The sequence below is a fragment of the Mobula birostris genome, chromosome 9 (assembly GCF_030028105.1).
Source record: "Mobula birostris isolate sMobBir1 chromosome 9, sMobBir1.hap1, whole genome shotgun sequence".
Lineage (NCBI taxonomy): Eukaryota > Metazoa > Chordata > Chondrichthyes > Myliobatiformes > Myliobatidae > Mobula > Mobula birostris.
Genome location: NC_092378.1, coordinates 3452344 through 3476202, shown reverse-complemented (window position 1 = coordinate 3476202; position 23859 = coordinate 3452344). Strand labels below are relative to the sequence as shown.

General features: G+C 44.3%; 1 protein-coding gene across 1 annotated transcript in view; it reads left to right on the top strand.

The window, feature by feature from the left end:
* Positions 1 to 23859, top strand: part of slc17a8 (solute carrier family 17 member 8) — a 90735-nt gene that overhangs the window by 62814 nt on the left and 4062 nt on the right. Inside the window, exons 8-11 of the mRNA XM_072269313.1 lie at positions 1618 to 1767; positions 8193 to 8325; positions 14372 to 14482; positions 18789 to 18916. Coding sequence (XP_072125414.1) covers positions 1618 to 1767; positions 8193 to 8325; positions 14372 to 14482; positions 18789 to 18916 — 522 coding nt within the window. The remainder of the gene's footprint in view (positions 1 to 1617; positions 1768 to 8192; positions 8326 to 14371; positions 14483 to 18788; positions 18917 to 23859) is intronic.

Below are 23859 nucleotides of genomic sequence, written 5' to 3'. Positions count from 1 at the left end.
CCTCTGAAAAGATAACACCAAGGAAATTAAAGTTGCTGACCTCTCCACCTCTGATACCCCCCCCCCCCCCCGTTCATGAATCTCTGGTTTCCTTCTCCTGAAGTCAATAATCAACTCGTTGGTCTTGCTGACATCGAGTGAGAGGTTGTTGCTGTGGCACCACTTGGTCAGATTTTCAATCTCCCTCCTGTATGCTGATTCACCAGCACCTTTGATTTGGCCCACAAATTTGAATATGGCATTGGAGCTGTGGTTAGCCACACTGTCCTAAGTATAAAGCAAGTAGAGCAGAGGTTAACTGCATGGCCTTGTGGTGTACCTGTGCTGATGGAGATTGTAGAGGAGATGATGTTTCCAATCCAAACTATTGGGGTGTGCAAATAAGGAAATCCAGGATCCAATTGCACAAGGGGGCATTGAGGCTGAAGTCTTGAAGCTTATTAGTAAGTTTTGAGGGGATAATAGTATTGATAGGGTCATAAAGAGAGCTTTTGGTACATTGGCCTTTATTAATCAAAGTATTGAGTATAAGAGCTAGAATGTTATGATGAGGTTGTATAAGGCATTGGTGAGGCCGAATCTGGAGTATTGTGTTCAGTTTTGGTCACCAAATTACAGGAAGAATATAAATAAGGTTGAAAGAGTGCAGAGAAGGTTTACAAGGATGTTGCCAGGACTTGAGAAACTCAGTTACAGAGAAAGGTTGAATAGGTTAGGACTTTATTCCCTGGAGCGTAGAAGAATGAGGGGAGATTTGATAGAGGTATATAAAATTATGATGGGTATAGATAGAGTGAATGCAAGCAGGCTTTTTCCACTGAGGGAAGGGGAGAAAAAAACCAGAGGACACGGGTTAAGGGTGAGGGGGGAAAAGTTTAAAGGGAACATTAGGGGGGGCTTCTTCACACAGGGAGTGGTGGGAGTATGGAATGAGCTGCCAGACGAGGTGGTAAATGCGGGTTCTTTTTTAACATTTAAGAATAAATTGGACAGATACATGGATGGGAGGTGTATGGAGGGATATGGTCCGTGTGCAGGTCAGTGGGACTAGGTAGAAAATGGTTCGGCACAGCCAAGAAGGGCCAAAAGGCCTGTTTCTGTGCTGTAGTTTTTCTATGGTTTCTATGAATGCTGAGCTGTAGTCAATGAAGAGCATCATGATGTATGCATCTCCGCTGTCCAGATGTTCCAGGACTGTTTACTGCCATGGATAGAAGACTGGCTGATTGGCAAGAGGGAAAGAATGGGAATAAAGGGGGCCTTTTCTGGTTGGCTGCCTTTTTCTAGTGGAGTCCCACAGGGGTCAGTGTTGTAAGCAGTTCTTTTCATGTTATATGTCAATGTCAGAATTGACAGCTTTGTGGAGAGGCAGGTAGTGTTCAGGAAGCAGGGAGTGTGCAGAAGGACTGGGACAGATTGGGAGAATAGACACAGAATAGCAGATGGAATATAATGTATGGAAAGGTATGTTCATGCACTACGGTAGAAAGAAATAAAGGTGTAACTTTCTAAACGGGAAGAAAATTCAAAAGTCAGTGGTGCAAAGGGAGTTGGTAGTTCTTGTGCAGGATTCCCGGAAGGTTGTGACGATGGTACCTGTGTCTGACCCCCGCACAGAAGTTCAGGACACCATGGCTGAAATTCTTCACCTCCATGCCAGTGTATGCTATCATCGTGGCCAATTTCTGCCGCAGTTGGACCTTCTACCTGTTGCTCATCAGCCAGCCTGCCTACTTTGAGGAAGTCTTCGGCTTTCCCATCAGCAAGGTAAGCTAACAAAAAGCCCTCACTCTCCCTCCTTTGGATTTACTCTGTGGGATATGGTCTCAAAGTTCAAAAGTAAACTCATTATCAAAGTACACGTCACCACATAGAGCCTTGAGATTAATTTTCTTGTAGGCATTGACAGTGATAAAAGAAACACAATACAATCAATGGAAAATTGCACAAAGCAAGACACGCAAACTACCACTGTGCAAAAGGCAACAAACTGCAACTACAAAAGAGATAAAAAAAAACAAATAAATAAATAAGCAATAGATATCTAGAACACGAGAAAATGTGTTCTGAGGCTCCTGTACCTCCTTCTTGATCAACTTCAAGTTTAATTGTCATTCAACCACACATGAACGCAGACAAACAAAAATGTGTTACTCTGGGGCCAAGGTGAAAAACACAGTATCAACAGAACAAGACACATACTGTAAAGCAGACATACTGTAAGACAGCAGTAAATTACAGTCACACAAAAATAAGTATATAGTCCAAGCCCCAGAGTCCATGAGTGTTGCAGCAGTCTGCAGTCAAACACCGCACAGCTTGTCTTCTGCTGAGCGAAGACTGGAGAGCAGCACCAGTGACGCCAATATGGATACTCCTCCACACCCCTCCCGCACCGACTCTGACGCCTCTCTCCCGGGTGGCTGAAAACAGGCATCTGGTGGCAGGGTCTCACGTGTTGTCTGGACCACACTGCTTGATCTTACCAGGGACACACAGCGAAGACCTTGAGAGTCGTATTCAGAGTCAAAGGGGTCAACCGTTGACACTCAGCAATAGCGATCCCAGCTTGGGCAATGAAGTTCCATACTGGCTCCTATCAGGATGTCTACCTTTTGGAATTATATTTCTGTCATGCCTTCTCCGACTTTGGAACACTTCGAACATTAGCAGCCAAAACTGTCATTTCTCATAATCTCTTCTCTCTTTTAGTTTCTGTTCTGCTTTTTCCATCAATGTCTCGCTTCTCTTCTCCTCATCTCCCCCTCCCTTTCCCTCCTTATTGTTTTTCCCTTCCTCCATTTCTTTGTCTCTCTCTGTAACCCTATTGCTGTCTCACTCACACACCAGTGTCTTTATCTGTTGGTCCATTTCTCTCTCCCCATCCTTCCCCCTCTCCCTCTTTCCCCCCCTTCCTTTCCCTTCCCTTCTCCCCTCTCCCTCCACCCTCCCCCTCCCCCTCCTTCCCCCTCCCACCCCCTTCCCCGTCCTCCCCCTCCTGCCCCCTTCCCCCTCCTTCCCCCTCCCTACCCGCTCCTTCCCCCCTCCTCCCTCCCCCACATTTCAATTAACAAAACAATTGCTACACTGGATCTGATGCAGTACAAAAATCACAAAAGACAGCGAACACAATAACTAAAAAAACAATAAATATAAATACATTGGATAATTTATATACATAGATTGATTGTATGCCCATAAAGTGGTGCTAGGCTGACAGGATATAATAGAGAAGTGGTGGGTTCGGGAGCAGAGGTGATGCCCAGCCTTACTGCTTGGGGGAAGAAATAGTTTTTGAGTCTGGTGGTCCTGGCATGGTGGGGTGGGATTTTTCACAGAGTCACTGGCCCTTTTCCAGCACCTTTCTGTACATACGCCCTTGACAGTGGGCAGGCAGGTGCTTGTCTGTGAACAGAAATAGTGGGTTAGAATTCTGGCCAAAGATTCATCTGGAATATTACATCCAATGACAGGTAAAGTTAAATTAATAAAAGCATTGAACTCATCTGGTATCTGATCGGAAGAGGACCCAATAACACCACAGAAATCTGTTTCATTAAAAACCCTTCATTATTCTAACTTCCCGTCACGCTGGGCCGGTGCAGTTCCAAGCGATAATATTATCACACACATGACAGGATGACTGTGAGAGATGTAATTAAACAGAAAGCCCAGGACTATGGAAGGAGCAGCCTTAAACACCCAGCATAACAATAAACAATAGGCAATGAAATATCAATCACGGAGAGGGAAAATATGACGAGATATCTCGCCTGGCAGCAGGTTAATGAACTAATGCGGGGGCTGCGTGAGTGAATAGAGGGGAGGAAAGGAAGGAGAATATTCTTGCTGGGTCATTTATAAGGCATTAGTCGGACCACATTAGGAGTATTGTGAGCAGTCTTGGGGCCTCTTATCTCAGAAAGGATGTTCTGGCATCGCAGGGTATCCAGGGGAGGTTACAAGAACGATCCGGGGAATAACATTGTTCATGCTTGAGGTGTGTTTGATGGCTCTGAGCCTGTACTCGCTGAAGTTTAGAAGAATGAGGGGAGAATCTGATTGAAACCTGTCAAATATTGAAAGGTCAAATTGGAGAATGTTTTCTATAGTGACAGTGTCTGTGACCAGAGGGCACAGTCTCAGAATAGAGAGGCATCCATTTCGAGCAGAGATGAGGATTTTTTAGGCAGAGGACAGTGAATCTGTGAAATTCATTGTCAAGTCATTGGGTATATTTAAAGTGGAGGATGATACGTCTTTGATTAGTCAGGGTGTCAAAGATTACAGGGAGAAGGCAGAGGAATGGCGTTGAGAGGAATATTAAATTGGCCATGATGGAATGGCAGAGCAGAGTTGATGAGCTGAATGGCCTAATTCTTCTCCTATGTCTCATGGTCTCATAAAGGAGCATTCTGGCCTTTTTTTTGGAGAGCTGCCTTTAAAATGATTGAAGTTGTTTCCTTTAATGGGTGAAGGATTATAAAGAGAGAAGTCTTCAGTAGTCACGAAGGGTTTTGACGGATTACGTGAGGTGAAGCTTTTCCAGTGCGGTAGAGTTAGATATAAAGACACAGTCAAGGGGATCGGGCAACAAACAATAGAGAAGTAGGAGTAGAATTTCTCTGTATCAAGTTGTGTGATCCGCCATACACTTTCTGAGAGAGTGGTGTGAGCAAACTCAACAGGAACTTATTATCATTATTGTCACATGTACCAAGGTATGTGAAAATCTTTGTTTTGCATGGCTTCCACACAGATCAGATCATTACACAGTGCATTGAGGGAAAGCAAGCTAAAACAATAACAGAATGCAGAATAAAGTGTAACAGCTACAGAGGAAGTGTAGAGCAGGCACACTCTAAGGTGCAAGGCCTTAGCGAGATAGATTGTGAGGTCAACAGTCCATCTCATTGTGCTGAGAAACTATTCCATAGTCTTATAACAGTGGGGTAGATTTGCTCTTGCAGGTAACGAGCTTGCATGTTTTTGACTATGTCCGCAGCAGGTAGGCTCATTGATTGTCTTGGCTGCTTTATCTAGACAGGGAGAAGTGTAGACAGAGTCCATGGAGGAGAGACTGTTTCCTGTGATGTGCTGAGCTGTGTCCACAACTCTGCAGTTTCAAGGCAGAGCGGTTGATGTACCAAGCCGTGATGCATCTGGATGTGAAGCTCTCTGTGGTGCATCGATAAAAATTGATGAGAGATAAAGGGGATATGGCTCATTTCTTTAGTCTCCTGAGGAGTTAGAGGTGTTGGTGAGCTTTCTTGGCCATGGTGTCTATGCGGTTGGATCAGCTCTTGGTGATGTTCACTCCAAAGAACTTGAAGCTCTCAACCTTCTCAAACTCAATACCATTGAAGTAGACAGAAAAACGTGCACCATCCACACTTCTTGAAGTCAGTGTCTATTGTTTTATTGGCATTGAGGGAAAGGTTGTTATGGTACCATGTCACTGAGCTCGCTACCTCTTTCCTGATCAAATCTTCGTAAGGGAGGAAACTGGAGCACATCTGAAAGGGTTAAATTGAGAACTCTTTCAAAGAACTGGCAAAAAATGATCTCCTGGAGGAACTTGACATGCCAGGCAGCATCTGTGGAGGGAAATGGAGTGTGACGTGGATGAACGCCCTTCATCGTGACCAGAACAATTGATACAGTCGATGTTTCAGCCTTGACCTTTCATCAGCTCTGGAAAAGAAAGGTGAAGAAACTTCTTCAGGGTAGATGGGACCATTGCTGCCTGACCAGCTGACATCAGAGGCTGCAGATGCTGGAACCTGAAGGAATACCCAATCTGCTGGAGGTTATTTAGTGGATCGAGCAGCGTCTGTGTAGGAAAGAAATTATCAACGTTCCAGGCAAAACTCCTAACCAGAACTGAGGACAATTTACTTCCTCTCACCAATGTTGTTTGACACTCTGAGCTCCTCTAGCAGATTGTGTGTGTCTCTCTGGGTTAGTACAGTACATGAATAAGAGGGGTTCTGAGGGCTCTCAGCCAAATGTAGGGAGATGGGGCGAGCTCGATGGGCAACGCAGTTGAGCTGAAGGATCTGTTTCTATGCTGTAAGACTCTGTAACCAGGAATCAGTTATTGTTGTTTCTCTGTCTGTCTATCTATCCATCCATCCATTTATCTGATTCTGAGGTACAGCACGGTAACAGGCCCTTCTGACCCAGTGAGCCTGCACTGCCCAATTACACCCGTCATCATCATTACGCGCCGTGTTGTATGGCGTGGGTGATCATGGTCTATCCATCACCATGACCATGATTGTTCTTGACAATTTTTTCTACGGAAGTGGTTTGCCATTGCCTTCCTCTGGGCGGTGTCTTTACATGGTGACCCCAGCCATTATCAATTCTCTTCAGAGATTGTCCGCCTGGTGTCAGTGGTCGCATAACCAGGACTTGTGATCTGTACCAGCTGCTCATTCGACCATCCATCAGCTGCTCCTATAGCTTCACGTGACCCTGTCTGGTGGCGGGTGGGGGGTTGCTAAGCAGGTGCTTCAGGCTAGCGAAGGGAAGGAGCACCTTGCACCACCTTTGGTCAAGATGTATCTCCACCCTGCCATGCACAAATTACAGCCGTGTGAACAATTAACATACTAACTCATACATTTTTGTAATGTGGGAGGAAACTGGATAGCCATGAAAAATGCCATGAGGTCATGGGCTGAATGTACAAACTCCTTACAGACAGAGGTGGGATTTGAACCCGGGTTGCTGGTGTTGTGATAGCATTATACTAACTACTACAATACAGTGCGCTCCTCCCCTAAGTTGGTGGGAGAGAGTTCCAAAATTCTGCCATGTTCTGCATGTTAACAGCAAATAATGGACACAAAAGATTCCACAGATTGGAATTGGTAAATTGGTTTATTATTGTCAGATGTACCGAGATACAGTGAAAACTTGTCTTGCATGCTGTTCGTACAGATCAGATCATCACACAGTGTATTGAGGTAGAACAATGTAAAACAGTAACAGAATGCAGAATAAAGTGTAACAGAAAGTGTAATACAGGTAGACAATAAAGTGCAAGAGGTAGATTGTGAGATCAAGAGACCATTGCATTGTACAAGAGTTCTCTTCAAAGTTCAAAGTAAACTTATTATCAAAGTACATATATGTCACCATGTATAACCCTGAGATTCATTTTCTTGTAGGCATAATAGAATAATAACCATAATAGAATCAATAAAAACGCACTAACTTGAGTACTAATCAGTGTGCAAAAATAACAAAATAGTAATAATAATAAGCAATAAGCAATAAATATCGAAAACATGAGATGAAGAGTCCTTAAGAGCGAGTCCATAGGTTGTGGGAACAGTTCAGTGATGGGACAAGTGAAGTTGAGTGAAGTTATCCCCTCTGGTTCAAGAGCCTGACCATTGAAGGGCAATACCTGTTCCTGCACCTGGTGCTGTGGGTCTATAACAGTGGGATAGAAGCTGTTTTTGAGCCTGGTGGTACGAGCTTTCAGGTTTTTGAATGTTCTACCCGATGGGAGAGTGGAGAAGAGAGAATGTCCAGGGTGGACATCTTCATTCATTCCTGATGAGAGGTCTCCCAAATGTCGACTGTTTATCCCCATCCATCAAAGCTGCCTGACCTGCTAAGTTCCTGCAGTGTTGTGTGTGTGTGTGTGTGTGTGTGTGTGTGTGTGTGTGTGTGTGTGTTTGCTAACAGCACCCAAGTTCTAGAAACAATTCCATTGATCTTCAATACCCTTTGATCAGATCTCCCCTCTGAGTTCCAGGGAATTTCAGGCAATACCTCATAGTTTGACCCTTGAAATCAGGTAATATTGAAATCAATAGGTTCTGTGATAGATAAGATGGACTGAGAACCTCTCTGATTCAATTAAAACACAGGACTGATGAGTTTTTTTTGTGACTGTGGGTGCTATTGTAGGTATATGTGTTCTGTGTGACTGTGCAGTGCTTTGCACCTTGGCCCTGAAAGAATACTGTTGCATTTACCTGTATACCCATCTGTGGCTGAATGACGATTGAACTTAAACCTTTAAAGATTTGAGGAATGATACAACAGTTTGACTAACTGTTGCCATTAACAATATAAAGCAAGCATCTTTATGAAGTTGCCACGTGCAAGCATTTGCTGAATAAGTGATTGGTCAGTGTCTCTGAGAGGATGTTGGACGGTTTTTCGGGCAGGTGGGAATGCTGTCTGCAGTGCCGCACATGGTGATGACCATTGTTGTTCCGATCGGAGGGCAGATCGCTGACTTCCTGAGGAGCCGGAACATCTTGTCCACAACGTCCGTCCGGAAGATCATGAATTGTGGAGGTAAGAGGGAAGTCAGATTCCCAGGCTTTTCCGTAGGATTGCCACCCCATCCTAGACCATAGAGCACAGAGCACGGGGTAGAGAGCACAGTTCAAAGTAAATCTATTATCAAAGTACATACAGTATAAGTCACCGTATTCAATCCAGAGGTTCATTTTCTTGCAGGCATTCACAGGAAATACAAAGAAACACACACAATAGAAAGAATGAAAAACCACGTACAGCAAAGGTGGGCAAACAACCAATGTGCAAAAAGCAACAAACCATGCAAATACAAAGGAAAAAAAAAACTACATAATAATAAGTAGATAATGAATAAATATCGACAACATGGAACAGTATAGTATAGCATAGTACAGGCCCTTCAGCCCACAATGCTGTGCCAAACCTGTCAGGTTTCATTGCACATGTGGTAAATAATTGAATTTGAAATCTGAATTTTCCACCCAAGAGATCCGTGGAGACTCAGATGTTGAGTGCATTCAAGTGCATTCAAGTTGGAAAAAATTTTTAAACATTAAGGAAATCATAAGTTAGGAAGTTAGAACATTAGAACTTTAGAAAGTTTTTGACAAGAACACGTCATTTGGTCCAACAAAGCTTGCCAAATTCCTATTCATAGAGTGTGTTGAAATAACTATCGAGTTTAGACTTGAAAGTCTCTAAAGTATTACCCTCAACTACAAAATTACGTAGTTTGTTCCATGTGTCCACAACTCAGTGTAAAGAAATGCTTCCTGATGTTAGTCTGAAATCTCCCTTTAACCAGTCTGTACCCATGGCCCCGTGTTCTTGTTGATGGGTTAATTTTTAAGTGGCAGCTGACATCCACCCCTAATGATTTTGAACACTTCTACCATGTCTCCTCTCATTCTAATCTACTTCGGCTAACAAGAATTCTTTTAATCTTTTGTCATGGCTCATACCCTGCAGACCTGGAATGAATCTAGTTTCTCCACTTTCTCCAGTGCATTCACATCCCGCTCAAACTATGGAGACCAAAACTGTACACAGTACTCGAGATGTGGCCTCACAAGTGCGTTATACAGCTTAAGGAGAACGTCTCCTGACCTGAACTCCACTGAACGCATTTTATAGCCCAACGTGTTCAGCACAGCATTGTGGGCCAAAGAACCCACATTGTCCTGTAGGTCTTCATGTTTCTATGTGTCTTAACATTCTATTAGACTTCCTAATCACTGTTGTGCATTGTCTAGATGCTGATAGTGAAGAGTCTACCAGGACAGCCAAATCTTCTCATAGAGTGCGCTTTCTAATTCAAGACCCCCCCCATTGTACATTTATATCTAATATTTCTACTTCTTATATGTTTACTTATGTTAAACTTCATCTGCCATTTATTTGACCACATCTGGATTTTGTTCAGCTGTAACTGTATTGATTCTGCTGCCTGAATGTTATTGGCCCATCCCCCTAATTTTGTGTCATTGGCAAACTTTGCTAGTTATTTGTTGTGCTTATCCAAGTCATTAATGTAAATTAAAAACAGCAGAGGCCCCAAAACTGATCCCTGTGGAGCCCCACTTTTAATATCTTCTAGATGTGAAAAAGCTGCTCTCACCATAACTTGTTTTCTTTTTTTTTGTGGCAATTCTGCGCTCATTCGCACATCTTACTCTGAATCTCTACCTCCTGTAATTTGATTATTAATCTCTTGTGGGGTACCTTGTCAAAAGGCTTCTGAAAGTCCATGTAAATGATACCAGCTGCGGTATTGTTATCATAAATTTTAGTTGTCTCTTCATAGAACTCCATTATATAAGTAAAACATGATTTCACCTGTCTGAACCCATGATGGCTTTCTGCTAACATGCCTGTTCTTATCAGCTGATCCCACCTCATTCTTTATGAATGTTTCCATTATCTTACCTACAATACACATTAAGCTTACTGGTCTATAGTTACCAGGGTCAGTGCAGTCACCCTTCTTATATACTGGGACAACATTAGCCCATTTCCAGTCCTTTGGGATTTCACTCGTTTTCAATGACTTTTGAAAATACATGTTGGGGGTTGTTTATATAATCACAAACATCTTTAAGTACCCTTGGATATATGTTGTCTGGCCCTGGAAATTTATTAACTTCCAGCCTTTTCAGCAGAACCTCACTTTCTATGATCTCTAAGTCACTTAAAACGACCTTATTTTTCTCTACACTTATGGGCATATTGCTAACATTTTTGCAGGAGGATACTAACAAAATATGAGTTAAGAGTATCCACTATGTCCTTCTCTGCATAATTTATCACCCTACTATTATTTCTAATTAACTTCTTCCTTGACTTTTCTTTTACTACTAAAGTATTGAAAAACTCTCTTAGGGTCAATCTTGGCATTATCAGCAATATCCTTCCCAACCTTCCTTCTGGCAATCTGAATTTCCCTCTTGACTAGCTCTCATATTTTCATATACCCTATAGTTAATATCATTACTATTTTTCTCTATTCCTTATATAGCTGTCTTTAATAACTTTCAACATGTATCTTTATTCATCCATTTAGTTGATCTATTGTTTTTATTGTTTCTCCCGACCTTGGGTATGAACATTTCCTGCACTTTGTATACTACCTCTTCAAATCGATCCCATTCTTCCTCAGCTGACTCAATCTCAAGCAGTTCCTTCCAGCTTACCTTCTGAAGTCCATGCCATATCTGCACAAATGTTGCTTTTCTGAAATTCAATTTAATGACTTTGGTTTTTTCTGATGTGGCGTAGTGGCATCAGCGCCGGACTTTGGCACGGAAGGTCCCGAGTTCGAATCCAGCCGGCTCCCCCACACGCTTTCCATCCGTGCTGGGTTACAAGCTGGTGATCTCTTTGGAAGCTCACCCAGCAGAAGGCAATGGCAAACCACTGTAGCAACTTGCCTCATACGCGGTTCCCCACGACGTCAGAGAGGCATAGAGAGAAATCATCCGCTAACTGAAGAAACTCCGGATGCGACGTAACTTTCCTTTCCTTTACTCTCCCAAAAAACTTCAAGACTAACAATATTACGAGCATTTGTTCCTGAAGGCTCAACAACTTCCGTACTCAAAATTCTATCCTGATTGTTACAGAATAACAAATCTAGACAGGCCTCCCCTCCCATTGGTGCATCAACATACTTAGTTTAAAAAAAACAATTTAAAGGCATCTGTTAGTCTTGCGAGACCATGGATCTGTGCCTGGAAAGTCTTCACTCTCCAGGGCGCAGGCCTGGGCAATGTTGTAGGGAAGACCAGCAGTTACCCATGCTGCAAGTCTCCCCTCTCCACGACACCGATGTTGTCCAAGGGAAGGGCATTAGGACCCATACAGCTTGGCACCGGTGTCATTGCAGAGCAATGTGTGGTTAAGTGCCTTGCTCAAAGACACAACACGCAGCCTTGGCTGGGGCTTGAACTCACGACCTTCAGATCACTAGTCGAATGCCTTAAGCACTTGGCCACATGCCCACAAAAAAAATTACTGTATTCAATAACTTAATGAATTCACTTTCCTTCTTTCAGTTAGTCCTGACGAAGGGACTCGGCCCGAAACGTCGACTGTACCTCTTCCTAGAAATGCTGCCTGGCCTGCTGCGTTCACCAGCAACTTTGATGTGTGTTGCTTCACTTTCCTGTAGTCCATTCTCTTTCTCAGTATTTGGGAAATTAAAATCACTCATTACTATAACATCATCCTGAGAACTTGCTTTTCTAATATTCTGATAGAGTTGTTTATTAAAATCACTGTCAGCATTAGGGGGTCTAATGTTATTCCTTTATCCTTATAGCTTTTGATTCTCACCCAGATATCTTCACTAAGTCTCAATTCATCTCCTGTTAGAAGCAACCTCATGTTTAAATTCTCTCTTTTGTATATGGGACTCCTCCACCTTTACCATCTTGCTTATCTTTCTAGGTAAAGCATATCTTTTAATACTATATTCATCACCATCCAAGTTAATTCAGAAGAGTGGCTCTGAGATGAAAGATTAAACCATAGTCTTATTGTACATTGAGGCTAGATCAAGGAATGGCCTACTTCTGATTCTGTTTTTAACTCAAGGCCCTGGGTTTAATCCTCTCGTCAAGAGGCACTGTTTTCTTCATACCTGCCCACTGACACCTACAGAGTCACCTATCTGACCCCATGACCTCAGTCATCTGACCCTTCCCTTCCACCAACCAAGCTCCTGCAGATGTTGGGGCAGCTGTGAAGCTTTTGTGTAACTCTCTCCCTGATGGTTTGCCCACCGGGACTCTCTCCTCCAGTGCTTGTAACAATTGGTGAGACAGGGAACTTGTCGAGTCTTCTAACGAGACAATGACCACATCCACTTCTCCATGGCAACCACTGGCAGTGTGAAGCTGAGAGAGCTGACCTTTACATCATTGTGTCCCTTTATCCTGTTCTCATCCCTGCTGAAAATATAGATAGGCTTTATTTGTCACATGTGCATCGAAATATCAAACCATACGCTCAGTGGTCACTTTATTAGGTATCTCCTGTATTAGTGAGTGTCTGTTCGTGGTCTTCTGCTGCTGTAGCCCGTCCACTTCAAGCTTCGACATGTTGTGCAGTCAGAGATGCTCTTCTACCTACCGATGCTCACCACTAAAATCCAGGCGAGAAGACTGCAACTAGCGGGGCACTGTCTACGCCACCCCGAGCTATCTGCCAGCCTAGTCATCATATGGGAGCCCAAGCACGGGAGGATGAACCCTGGGCGCCCTCCCAAGACTATGGCCAACACGCTCCTAGAAGACAGCGGCGCGGCTAATGTAGATGAACTGAACACACTGATGAGGGAGAGGGAGAAGTGGAGGGTCCGTCATCGTGCCCGACGCCGGCCCCCTAGGCCTGAGTCGACGCAGTAGTAGTAGTAGTAGATGCTGTTCTGCACACCACTGTTGTAACGCGTGATTATTTGAGCTTGAACTAGTCTGGCCGTTCTGCTCTGACCCCTCTCTCATTAACAATGTATTTTCACACACAGATTGCTGCTCACCGGATGTTTTTAGTTTTCACACCACCCTCTGTAAACTCTAGAGACTCTTTTGAGCAAACGTCCCAAGGTATTGCCAGTTTCTGAGATACTCAAGCCATGCTGCCTGGCACCATTCCTTGGCCAAAGTCACTTGGATCACATTCCTTCCCATGCTGATATTTGATCTGAACAACAACAGAACCTCCCGTATATCTGACATACTTTTTATTCATTAAGTTGATTGGCTGAGTAGAAATTTGCAATAATGAACAGTGTACGTGTGTACCTAATAAAGTGGCCAGTGTATATAGGCGATGGTCTGAAAATACAAGCAGGCACAGGAAGATCTTGCCCCAGTCTCCGCTGGATGATGTTGACAGAGTGCTTAAGGTGTATGGGATGTTAGCCTTCATTAGTCGGAGGAATGAGTTCAACAGCCGTGAGGTAATGTTGCAGCTCTGTGAGACCCTGCCTAGACCACACTCGGAGTATTGTGTTCAGTTCTGTTTGTCTCATTACAAGGAGGATGTGGAAGCTTTAGAGAGGGTGCAGAGGAGATTTACCAGGGTGCTGCCTGGATTAGAGAGCATGTTTTCTGAGGACAGGTTGAGTGAGCCCGGGCTTTTCTCTTTGAAGTGAAGGAGGATGAGACATGACTTGATAGAGGTGTACAAGATGATGAGAGGCACAGATACAGTGGGCAGTCAGAGACCTTTTCCCAGGGTGGAAATGGCTCATACAAGGTGATTCGAGGGAAGTATGGGGGGAAATTAGAGATAGGTTTTTCACACGGAGAGTGGTGGGTGTGTGGAATGCCAGGGACGATGGTAGAGGCAGATATATCAGGGACATTCAGGAGACCCCTAGGCGGATGATAGAAAACTGGATGGCTATGTGGGAGGGGAGGGTTAGGTTGATCTTGGAGCAGGGTGAGTGGTTGGCACAACACTGTGGGTTGAATGGCCTGTACTGGCTGTGCTGTGCTATGCTCTATGTTCTGCGTCAGTGGTAATAAACCGGATTTGGATTCGGATTCACATGGCTAACGTGATGTTTTCTCTGCTCCAGGTTTTGGCATGGAAGCCACCCTACTACTGATTGTCGGTTACTCCCAAACCAGAGAGGTTGCAATTTCGTTCCTGGTGCTTGCTGTTGGATTCAGTGGATTTGCAATTTCAGGTTAGTTGCTTCAGGTTCCAATGGTCTCCCCCTAAACCAAGTCAAGTGAGATCATTGCCATATGCACAGCTATGGTGAGGGACAGGGACTGGGAGAAACTTACAGCGGCATCACAGGCATGTCAGTACGGACCACACACACAACAGAAATGGCCATACAGTGAAACAGTACATTCTGCAAAAAGCAAGACCCTAGAGCAAATGAAAACAAAGGGGTTTCGAAATTTTACAAAGCTGGCTTGTTTATTTTATTGTATAGATTTATTCATTGGTTGATTGATTTAAGTATTTATTTAATTATTTTTCTATCTATCTAAAACACAAGAGATTCTGCAGATGCTGGGGTCAAAGCAACACTCACAACACGCTGGAGGAACTCAGCAGGTCGGGCAGCATCCGTGGAAACGATCAGTCGACGTTTCGGGTCGGAACCCTTCGTCAGGACTGTAGGGGGAAGGGGCAGAGGCCCTATAAAGAAGTGGGGGGAGGGGAGGAAGGAGAAGGCTGGTAGGTTCCAGGTGAAGAACCAGTAAGGGGAAAGATAAAGAGGTGGGGGAGGGGAGGCAGGGAGATGATAGGCAGGAAAGGTGAAGATGAATAGGGGAAAACACAATGGGTAGTAGAAGGAGGCGGAACCATGAGGGAGGTGATAGGCAGCTGGGGGAGGGGGCAGAGAGACATAGGGATAGGGGAAGGGAGGGGGAGGGAATTACCGGAAGTTGGAGAATTCTATGTTCATTCCAAGGGGCTGTAGACTACCCAGACGGTATATGAGGTGTTGCTCCTCCAACCTGAGTTTAGCCTCATCATGGCAGTAGAGGAGGCCATGTATGGACATAGCAGAGTTGAAGTGGATGGCTACTGGGAGATCCTGTCTGTTTTGGCGGACGGAGCGGAGGTGCTCGACGAAGCAGTCCCCCAACCTGCGTCGGGTTTCACCGATGTAGAGGAGGCCGCACCGGGAGCACCGGATGCAATAGATGACCCTCCCCACGGATCTCCCACCTGACACTTATCCCTGTAAGCGCAAGTGCTACAACTGTCCCTACACCTCCTCTCTTGCCACCATTCAGGGCCCCAAACAGTCCTTCCAGGTGAGGCAACACTTCACTTGTGAGTCTGTTGGGGTCATCTATTTCATCCGGTGCTCCCGATGCGGCCTCCTCCACATCGGTGAAACCCGACGCAGATTGGGGGACTGCTTCGTCGAGCACCTCCGCTCCGTCCGCCACAACAGACAGGATCTCCCGGTAGCCACACACTTCAACTCTGCTTCCCACTCCCATTCAGATATGTCCATACATAGCCTCCTCTACTGCCATGACGAGGCTAAACTCAGGTTGGAGGAGCAACACCTCGTATACCCTCTAGGTAGTCTCCAGCCCCTTGGTATGAACATAGAATTCTCCAACTTCCGGTAATTCCCTCCCCCTCCCTTCCCCTATCCCTATGTCACTCTGCCCCCTCCCCCAGCTGCCTATCACCTTCCTCATGGTTCCGCCTCCTTCTACTACCCATAGTGTTTTCCCCTGTTCCTTCTTCACCTTTCCTGCCTATCCCCTCCCTGCTTCCCCTCCTCCACCCCTTTATCTTTCCCCTTACTGGTTTTTCACCTGGAACCTACCAGCCTTCTCCTTCCCACCCTCCTCCCACCTTCTTTATAGGGCCTTTGCCCCTTCCCTCTACAGTCTTGACGAAGGGTTCCGGCCCGAAACGTCAACCAATCTTTTCCACAGATGCTGCCCGACCTGCTGAGTTCCTCCAGCGTATTGTGAGTGTTGCAATAAACAGTCAACGTTTTGGTCTGAGGCCATCAGGACTAGATATCTATCTTTATATTTATTTATTTAGAGATACACACAGTACCAGGCCCTTCTGGCCCAACGAGTCCGTGCTTCTCAATTACACACGTGACCAATTAATCTACTAACCCGTATATCTTTGGACTGTGGGAGGAAACTGGGGCACCCAGAAGAAACCCACATGGTCATGGGAAGAACTGAACGCAGGTGACCAGAGCTGTGATACACTGCACTAACCGCTGCAATACCGTGTCACCCCTTTTTCGCTCGAGCAGCAGAGACTGAAGGGAGACCTGATAGAGATTTATAAAATTATTAGAGGCATAGAATGGACAGACAGTATCATGTTCCCATGGTTAAAATGTCTAATATCAGAGGACGTGAATTTAAAGTGAGAGGGGAAAGATGGAAAGAGACGTGCAGGGCTGGATTTTCTACACAGAGTGTGGTGGTAGCAGATATGACAGTGGTGTTCAAGACGCTCATGGACAGGCAAATAATTAAGCAAAGAATGGAGGGATATGGACCATGTGCAGGTAGAAGAGATTAGTTTGATTAATTTCTATTAGCTTAATCAGTTCAGCATGACATTATGGGCCGAATGGCCTGTTCCTGTGCTGTACTATTCTACGTTCTAAAGACACAATCTGACACAAGTCCATGGTAGTGCAAGAGGTGGTTCGTAGTGTCCTGCTGCTGCTGAGATAGGTGTAGGGTCTTGCAGTTTGATTCAAGAACCTGACGGTTGTAGGATAAATCAATGCAGCGAGTTAGTATCCTTAACTTGGTGCACATCTCCCTTTGCAAACCTCTTCCTGGTCCCCATCAGTAATTCAGCTCGGGTGTGTTATCCAGTTCTCTTGTGGGGGAAGAATTATTTGCTTTAGGAAGGGTGGAACAGAGGCCGATCAAACTCTCAAAACTAATTTGCAATTTATTTCCCCGGGATTGTAATGCTAATGCATCATGAGGTGTTGGTCAGACTGCACCTGGAGTATCGCAAGCAGTGTTGGGTCCCTTATCTAAGAAAGGATCAGTTGCTTTGTAAAGGGTCGAGAAGAGATTCACGAGGACGATCCCAGGACTGAAAGGCCTAATGTATGAGGAGTAGTTGATGGCTCTGGGACTGTAGTCATTGGATTTTAGAAGAATGAGGGGAGATCTCATTGAAACCTATCAAATATTGAAAAGCTTAGACAGAGTGGATGTGGAGAGAATGTTTCCTCTAGTGAGGGAGTCAAAGACCAGAGGGCACAGCCTCAGAATAGAAGGGTGTGCCTTTAGAGCAGAGAAGAGGAGGAATTTCTTCAGCCAGACAGTGGGGAATCTGTGGAATTCATTAACCCAGACGGCTGTGGAGGCCAAGTCATTGGGTATATTTAACGCGGAGGTTGAGAGGTTCTTGATTAGCCAGGGTATCAAAGGTTATGGGGAGAAGGCAGGAGAATGAGGTTGAGAGGGAAATAGACTGGCCATGATGGAATGGTGGAGCAGATTCGATGGCCTGAGTAGCTTAATTCTGCTCCGATGTCTCATGGTCTTATAGACAGTCAGTCTTTTTCCAAGGGTGGACATATCAGAGGCATAGCTTTAAGGTGAGAGAGGGAAAGTTTAAAAGAAGGTTTTACACAGGGTGTGGCAGGTGCCTGCGACACACTGACGAGGGTGGTGATAGAGTCAGATACATTAGAGACACTCTTAGATAGGCACATAGATAATAGAAGAATAGAGGGTTCTGTACAATGGAAGGGCTAGATTTGTTTTGGAGTAGGTTAACAGTCTGGCAGCACTATTGTAGGTTGAAGCCTGTACTGTGCTGGAATAGACCATAAGACATTGGAACAGATTTAGGTCATTTCATCACAGCTGATTAAATACCCCTCTCAACCCCATTTTCTTGCCTTCTTCCCATATCTTTTGATGCTCTGACTAATCAGGAATTAAATATACCCAATGACTTGACCTTCACATCTGCCTATGGCACTGAATTCTACAGATTCACCACTCTGCCGCTAAAGAAATTCCAGCTCATCTCTGTTGTAAGGGAATATGCTTCTGTGCTGAGGCTGTCCATTGCTCCAAGACTCCCCCACCCCAGGAAACATCCTCTTCACATCCACTCTATCTAGGCCTTACAATATTCGATAGGTTTCAATTAGATCTCCCCCTCATTCTTCTAAACCCTTGTGAGTACAGGCACAGAGCCATCTAATGCGCCTCATAGTTAACTCATTCATTACTGGGATAATTGCTGTGAACCTCCTCTGGTCCCTCTCCAACGCCAGCACATCCTTTCTTAGATAAGGGGCACAAAACTGCTCACAGTACTCCGAGTGTGGTCTGACCAACGCCTTATAAAACCTTATAAAACATAATGTTTGATGTTCTATGTTCTCTGTCAAAGGCAGTTGGCTAAACCTTGAGTACCATCTTTAGGTTACAGTGGAAGGTTTGCAAGTTCCAAACCTCCTCATTGGGATAATCTGCTTTTGTTGTTGACCTCAGGATTCAACGTAAACCACCTGGACATTGCTCCTCGCTATGCCAGCATTCTAATGGGAATATCAAACGGCGTGGGAACCCTGTCAGGAATGATCTGCCCGCTGATTGTTGGAGCAATGACAATACACAAGGTACAATCAAACTCATCATCAACTACCTTCACCTGGACACCAACATGTTCAGAAGAGAGGACCAGAGAGCATAGCCTCAGAATAGGACATCTCTTTGGAACAGAGATGAGGAGGAATTTCTTTAGCCAGAGAGTGGTGAATCTGTGAAATTCATTGCCACAGATGGACGTGCAAGTCAAGTCAATGAGTATATTTAAAGCAGAGGTTGATAGGTTCTTGATTAGTAAGGGTGTTAAAGGTTATGGAGAGAAGGGAGGACAATGGGGTTGGGAGGGGGAGGGGTTGATAGATCAGCCATGGAGGAGCAGACTTTCCTGTTCCTATGTCCTATTGTCTTATGGTTCAAAGGTCCAAAGGTTCATTTTTTAATCAGAGTATGTGTGCAGTATACAACTCTGAGATTCGTCTTCTCGAAAATGCCATGAAACAATGAAAAACCGTGGAAGGCATTCAAAGAAAAACACCAAAAACACATCTCGCAAAAGCCCCCTCCATCACACATAAAAACTAACAGATCGAACCAACCGACAACAAGAACATCAAACCCCAAATCCAACCCCCTCCCTCACACAAAAAACTAACAGATTGAAACAACTGACAACAGAAGATCAAACCTCAAATCTAAACCCCCTCCCTCACACAAAAAACTAACAGATCGAGCCAACCGACAACAGAGATCAAACTCCAAATCCAACCCCCTCCCTCACACAAAAAACTAACAGATCGAGCCAACCGACAACAGATGGTCAAACTTCAAATGCAACCTTTCCCTCACAAAAAAACCTAACAGATCGGGCCAACTAACAACAGAAGATCAAACCTCAAATCCAAACCCCCTCCCCCACACAAAAAACTAACAGATCGAGCCAACTAACAACAGAAGATCAAATCCAAATCTCCTCCCTCACACAAGAAACTAACAGATCGAGCCAATAGACAACAAGAACATCAAACTCCAAATCCAGACCCTCTCCTCACACAAAAAACTAACAGATCGGGCCAACCGACAACAGAACATCAAACCCCAAATCCAAACCCTGGATTGGAGAAAGGCAAACATCACTCCTGTCTTTAAGAAGGGTCCAACCACCAACCCAGCAAATTATCGTACTATTTCTTTAACAGGCACTTGCTGTAAACTCTTGGAGCATATAATTGACAGCAATCTGATGAGGTATTTTAGCAGACACAATATTCTTGCTGACAACCAAAATGCTTTTAGGAAGCATAGATCATGCGAGTCTCAGCTTATCCTGACAATTAATGACCTGGCCAAGAATTTTGATAACAATGTCATTGATGATTTAGTAGTGCTCGACTTCTCCAAAGCATTTGATGTTATTCCCCACCAAAGATTACTTAGGAAGCTCAACTTCTATGGTGTTTGCTCCAATACTAAAAGATGGATTTCCAGTTTCTTGACAAAATGTCTTCAACGTGTGTACGTGAATGGAAAATGTTCTAAATGGCGTCCATTGTTAAGTGGTACACCCCAGGGCACAGTGCTGGGCCCACATTTGTTTTTACTTTATATTAATGACATCCATGAAAAAGTCACAAGCACTACCAGACTTTTTGCTGATGATTGTTTGATATACTGGCCAATTAAGTCAGCTGATGATGAAGATGCTCTCCAAAAAGATCTTGATAGTATGGTTGAGTGGTCTCAACAATGGGGCATGCAGTTCAATCCTCCCAAATGTGAAACCATGCGTGTCTGCAGGAAGAGAAAACCAGGTAAAACATCATATAAAATCCTAGGTGTCACCCTTGAAGAAACCAAACATATCGAGTATCTTGATATTAAAATCCAGAATGATCTGCGCTGGAACAGTCAGACGCATCACGCAACAGCAGTCCTAAATTTTTTGAGATGCAATTTTCATCATTGTTCAGCTTCAGTTAAGGGGAAGTTGTACCTCACCCTTGTTAGGCCACATTTGGAATATGCAGTTGCTGCATGGGACCCATCCACAGACAAAAACACTACTTCCATCGAGCGAGTCCAAAGACTGGCCGACCGATTTGTCACAAATACCTATGAGTTGCTCAACTTTTAAATTCATTAAAGTGGAACTCTCTCCAAGATAGACGTGAAGCACACTGCCTGACCTGTTTTTACAAAATGTTAAATGGTCAGCTCAACATAGACTACCAATCCCACATCAAACCCAAACCTATTAGGAGCAGACGAGGGCACTCAACTCAATTTGAAATACTGACTACCAAGTCAGATGTGTACAGCAATTCATTTTTCCCCCACACAATTAAAGCACGGAATAATCTTCATCCTACCACGGTCACACAACCAAACCCAATTAAATTTAAGGCAGCTTTTCTACTTCAAAAATCTCCTTCTTAAGCCCACCCTCCGCCACCTCCAGTTTAAATTTCATGCAGAATATTTTGGAGGATCAAGAACCAAGAACCAAAACACCCCCTCCCTCACGCAAAAAACTAACAGACCGATCCAACTGACAACAGAAGGTCAAACCTCAAATCCAACCCCCTCCCTCACACAAAAAACTAACAGATTGAGCCAACCAGCAACAAGAACATCAAACCCCAAACCCCAAACGAAATCAAACCCAAGCCCGTTAAAGAAGATAGAAAAAATGATTCATTAGGGACTGCTGTAGGGGTGAGGGAGTTCTGTAACATGGTGAAAAAGCCAAAGTTTTTGAGAGAGAAGGTTAAGGGAGAGCTGTTCAGGGATTTTGATGGAGTGGATGGCAGAGAGGGTGGGAACCAATGGAAACAAATATGAAGCCATAGCAACCAAGGAAGATCAGAAGGGATAGGTTCACCAGCTGGGTTGTAGAGTTAGGAAAACATTGCCTGAATGTGGACTGCGGTGCAGCCAAGAGTGACGAGCAAAGGAGAAATTACATCTCTGCCTAAAAACGAGGAAGTTTGCTGATCTGGAGAGGAGATTCAAAAAATATTGCAGATTAAATCTGATAGAAGGGCCTCCATAAATTAGAGTACAAGAGTCGGGTTGTAATGTTGAAGATGTGTAAGATGTTAGCGAGGCCTAATTTGGAGCATTGTGTGCATTTCTGTTCACCTACCTACAGAAAAAAATGCCAATAAGATTGAAAGAGTGCAGAGAAAATTTGCAAAAATGTTGCCAGGACTTGAGGACACGTTTTAGGGAAAGTTTACATATATTAGGACTTTATTCCCTGGAGCATAGGGAATGAGGGAAGATTTGACAGTGGCACACAGAATTATGAGGGTATAGATAGGGTAAATGCAAGTAGGCTTTTTCCACTGAGGTTGGGTGGGACTACAACTAGAGGTCATGGGTTAAGGGTGAAAGGTGAAATGTTTAATGGGAACATGAGAGGGAACAACTTCACTCAGAGGGTGGTGAGAGTGTGGAGTGAGCTGCCAGCAGAAGTGGTGGATGAAGGTTAGATTTAAAAATTTAAGAGAAATTTGGATAGGTACATGGATGGGAGGGGTTTGGAGGACATTGACTAGGTGCAGGTCAGTAGGATTAGGCAGAATAATAGTATGGCACAGACTAAGTGGGCCAAAGAGCCTGTTTCTGTGCTGGAGTATGCTGCTTGCCTTGCATTAACTTCCATCTGCCATTTTGAGCCTGTTTTCCCAGCCGATACAAATCCCACTGCAAGCTTTGATAGTCTTCTTCACTGTCCACTACGCCCCGAGTCAAATTTGTTGATCCAATGATCATCCTGGTCATTGGTAAGGATGCAAAGCAATAGCGGACCCAGCACTGATCTGTGCAATATTCCACTAGTCACAGGCCTCCAGTCAGTGAGGCAACCATCTACACCCACTGCCTAGCTTCTCCCATGAAGCCAATGTCTAATCCAATTTTCTACCTCATCTTGAATGCAGAGCGACTGAACCATCTTCACCAGGCTCTCATGCATGACCTTGTCGAATGCCCTGCTAAGGTCCACGTAGACAACATCCGCTGCCTTGCCTTCATCCACTTTCCTGGTAACTTCCTTGAAACTCTATAAGATTGGTTAGATATGACCTACCCTGTATGAAGCCATGTTAACTATCCCTAATCAGTGCCTGTCTATCCAATTACGTATATATCCGGTCCCTTAGAATACCTTCTAATAACTTTCCCACTCCTGATATCAGGCTCACCGGCCTATAATTTCCTGGCTTATTCTTAAAGACTTTCTTAAACAACAGAACAACAGTAGCTATCCTCCAATCCTCCAGCACCTCACCCATTGCTAAGGATTTTTAAAATATAACTGCTAGGGCCCCTATAATTTCTGCACTTGCCTCCCACAGGGTCCGGGGGAACACATTGACAGACCTTAGGGATTTATCCACTCTGATTTGCCTCAGGACAACAAACACCTCCTCCTGTGTAACCTGTAGAGAGTCCATGAAGTTGTTGCCGCTTTGCCTCACTTCTATAGACTCTGTCTCCATCTCCTGAGTAAATACAGATGCAAAGAATCCATTTACGATTTCCACCATCTCACAAGAACACAAAAGAACACAAGATATAGGAGCAGGAGTAGGCCATCCGGCCCATCGAGCCTGCCCCACCATTCAGTAAGATCATGGCTGATCTGTCCGTAAACTCAGCTCCATCTACCTGCCTTTTCCCGATAATCATTAATTCCCTTACTATGCAAAAACCTATCTAACTGTTTCTTAAATATACTTAGTGAAGAAGCCTCAACTGCTTCCCTGGGCAGAGAGTTCCACAGATTCACCACTCTCTGGGAAAAACAGTTTCTCCTCGTTTCTGTCCTAAACCTTCTCCCCCTGAATCTGTCCCCTAGTTCTGGTCTCACCTACCAATGGAAACAACTTTCCTACTTCTATCTTATCTATCCCTTTCAAAATCTTGTATCTTTCTATAAGATCCCCTCTCATTTTTCTGAACTTCAGAGAGTATAGTCCCAGGGGACTCAATCTCTCCTCATAGGTTAACC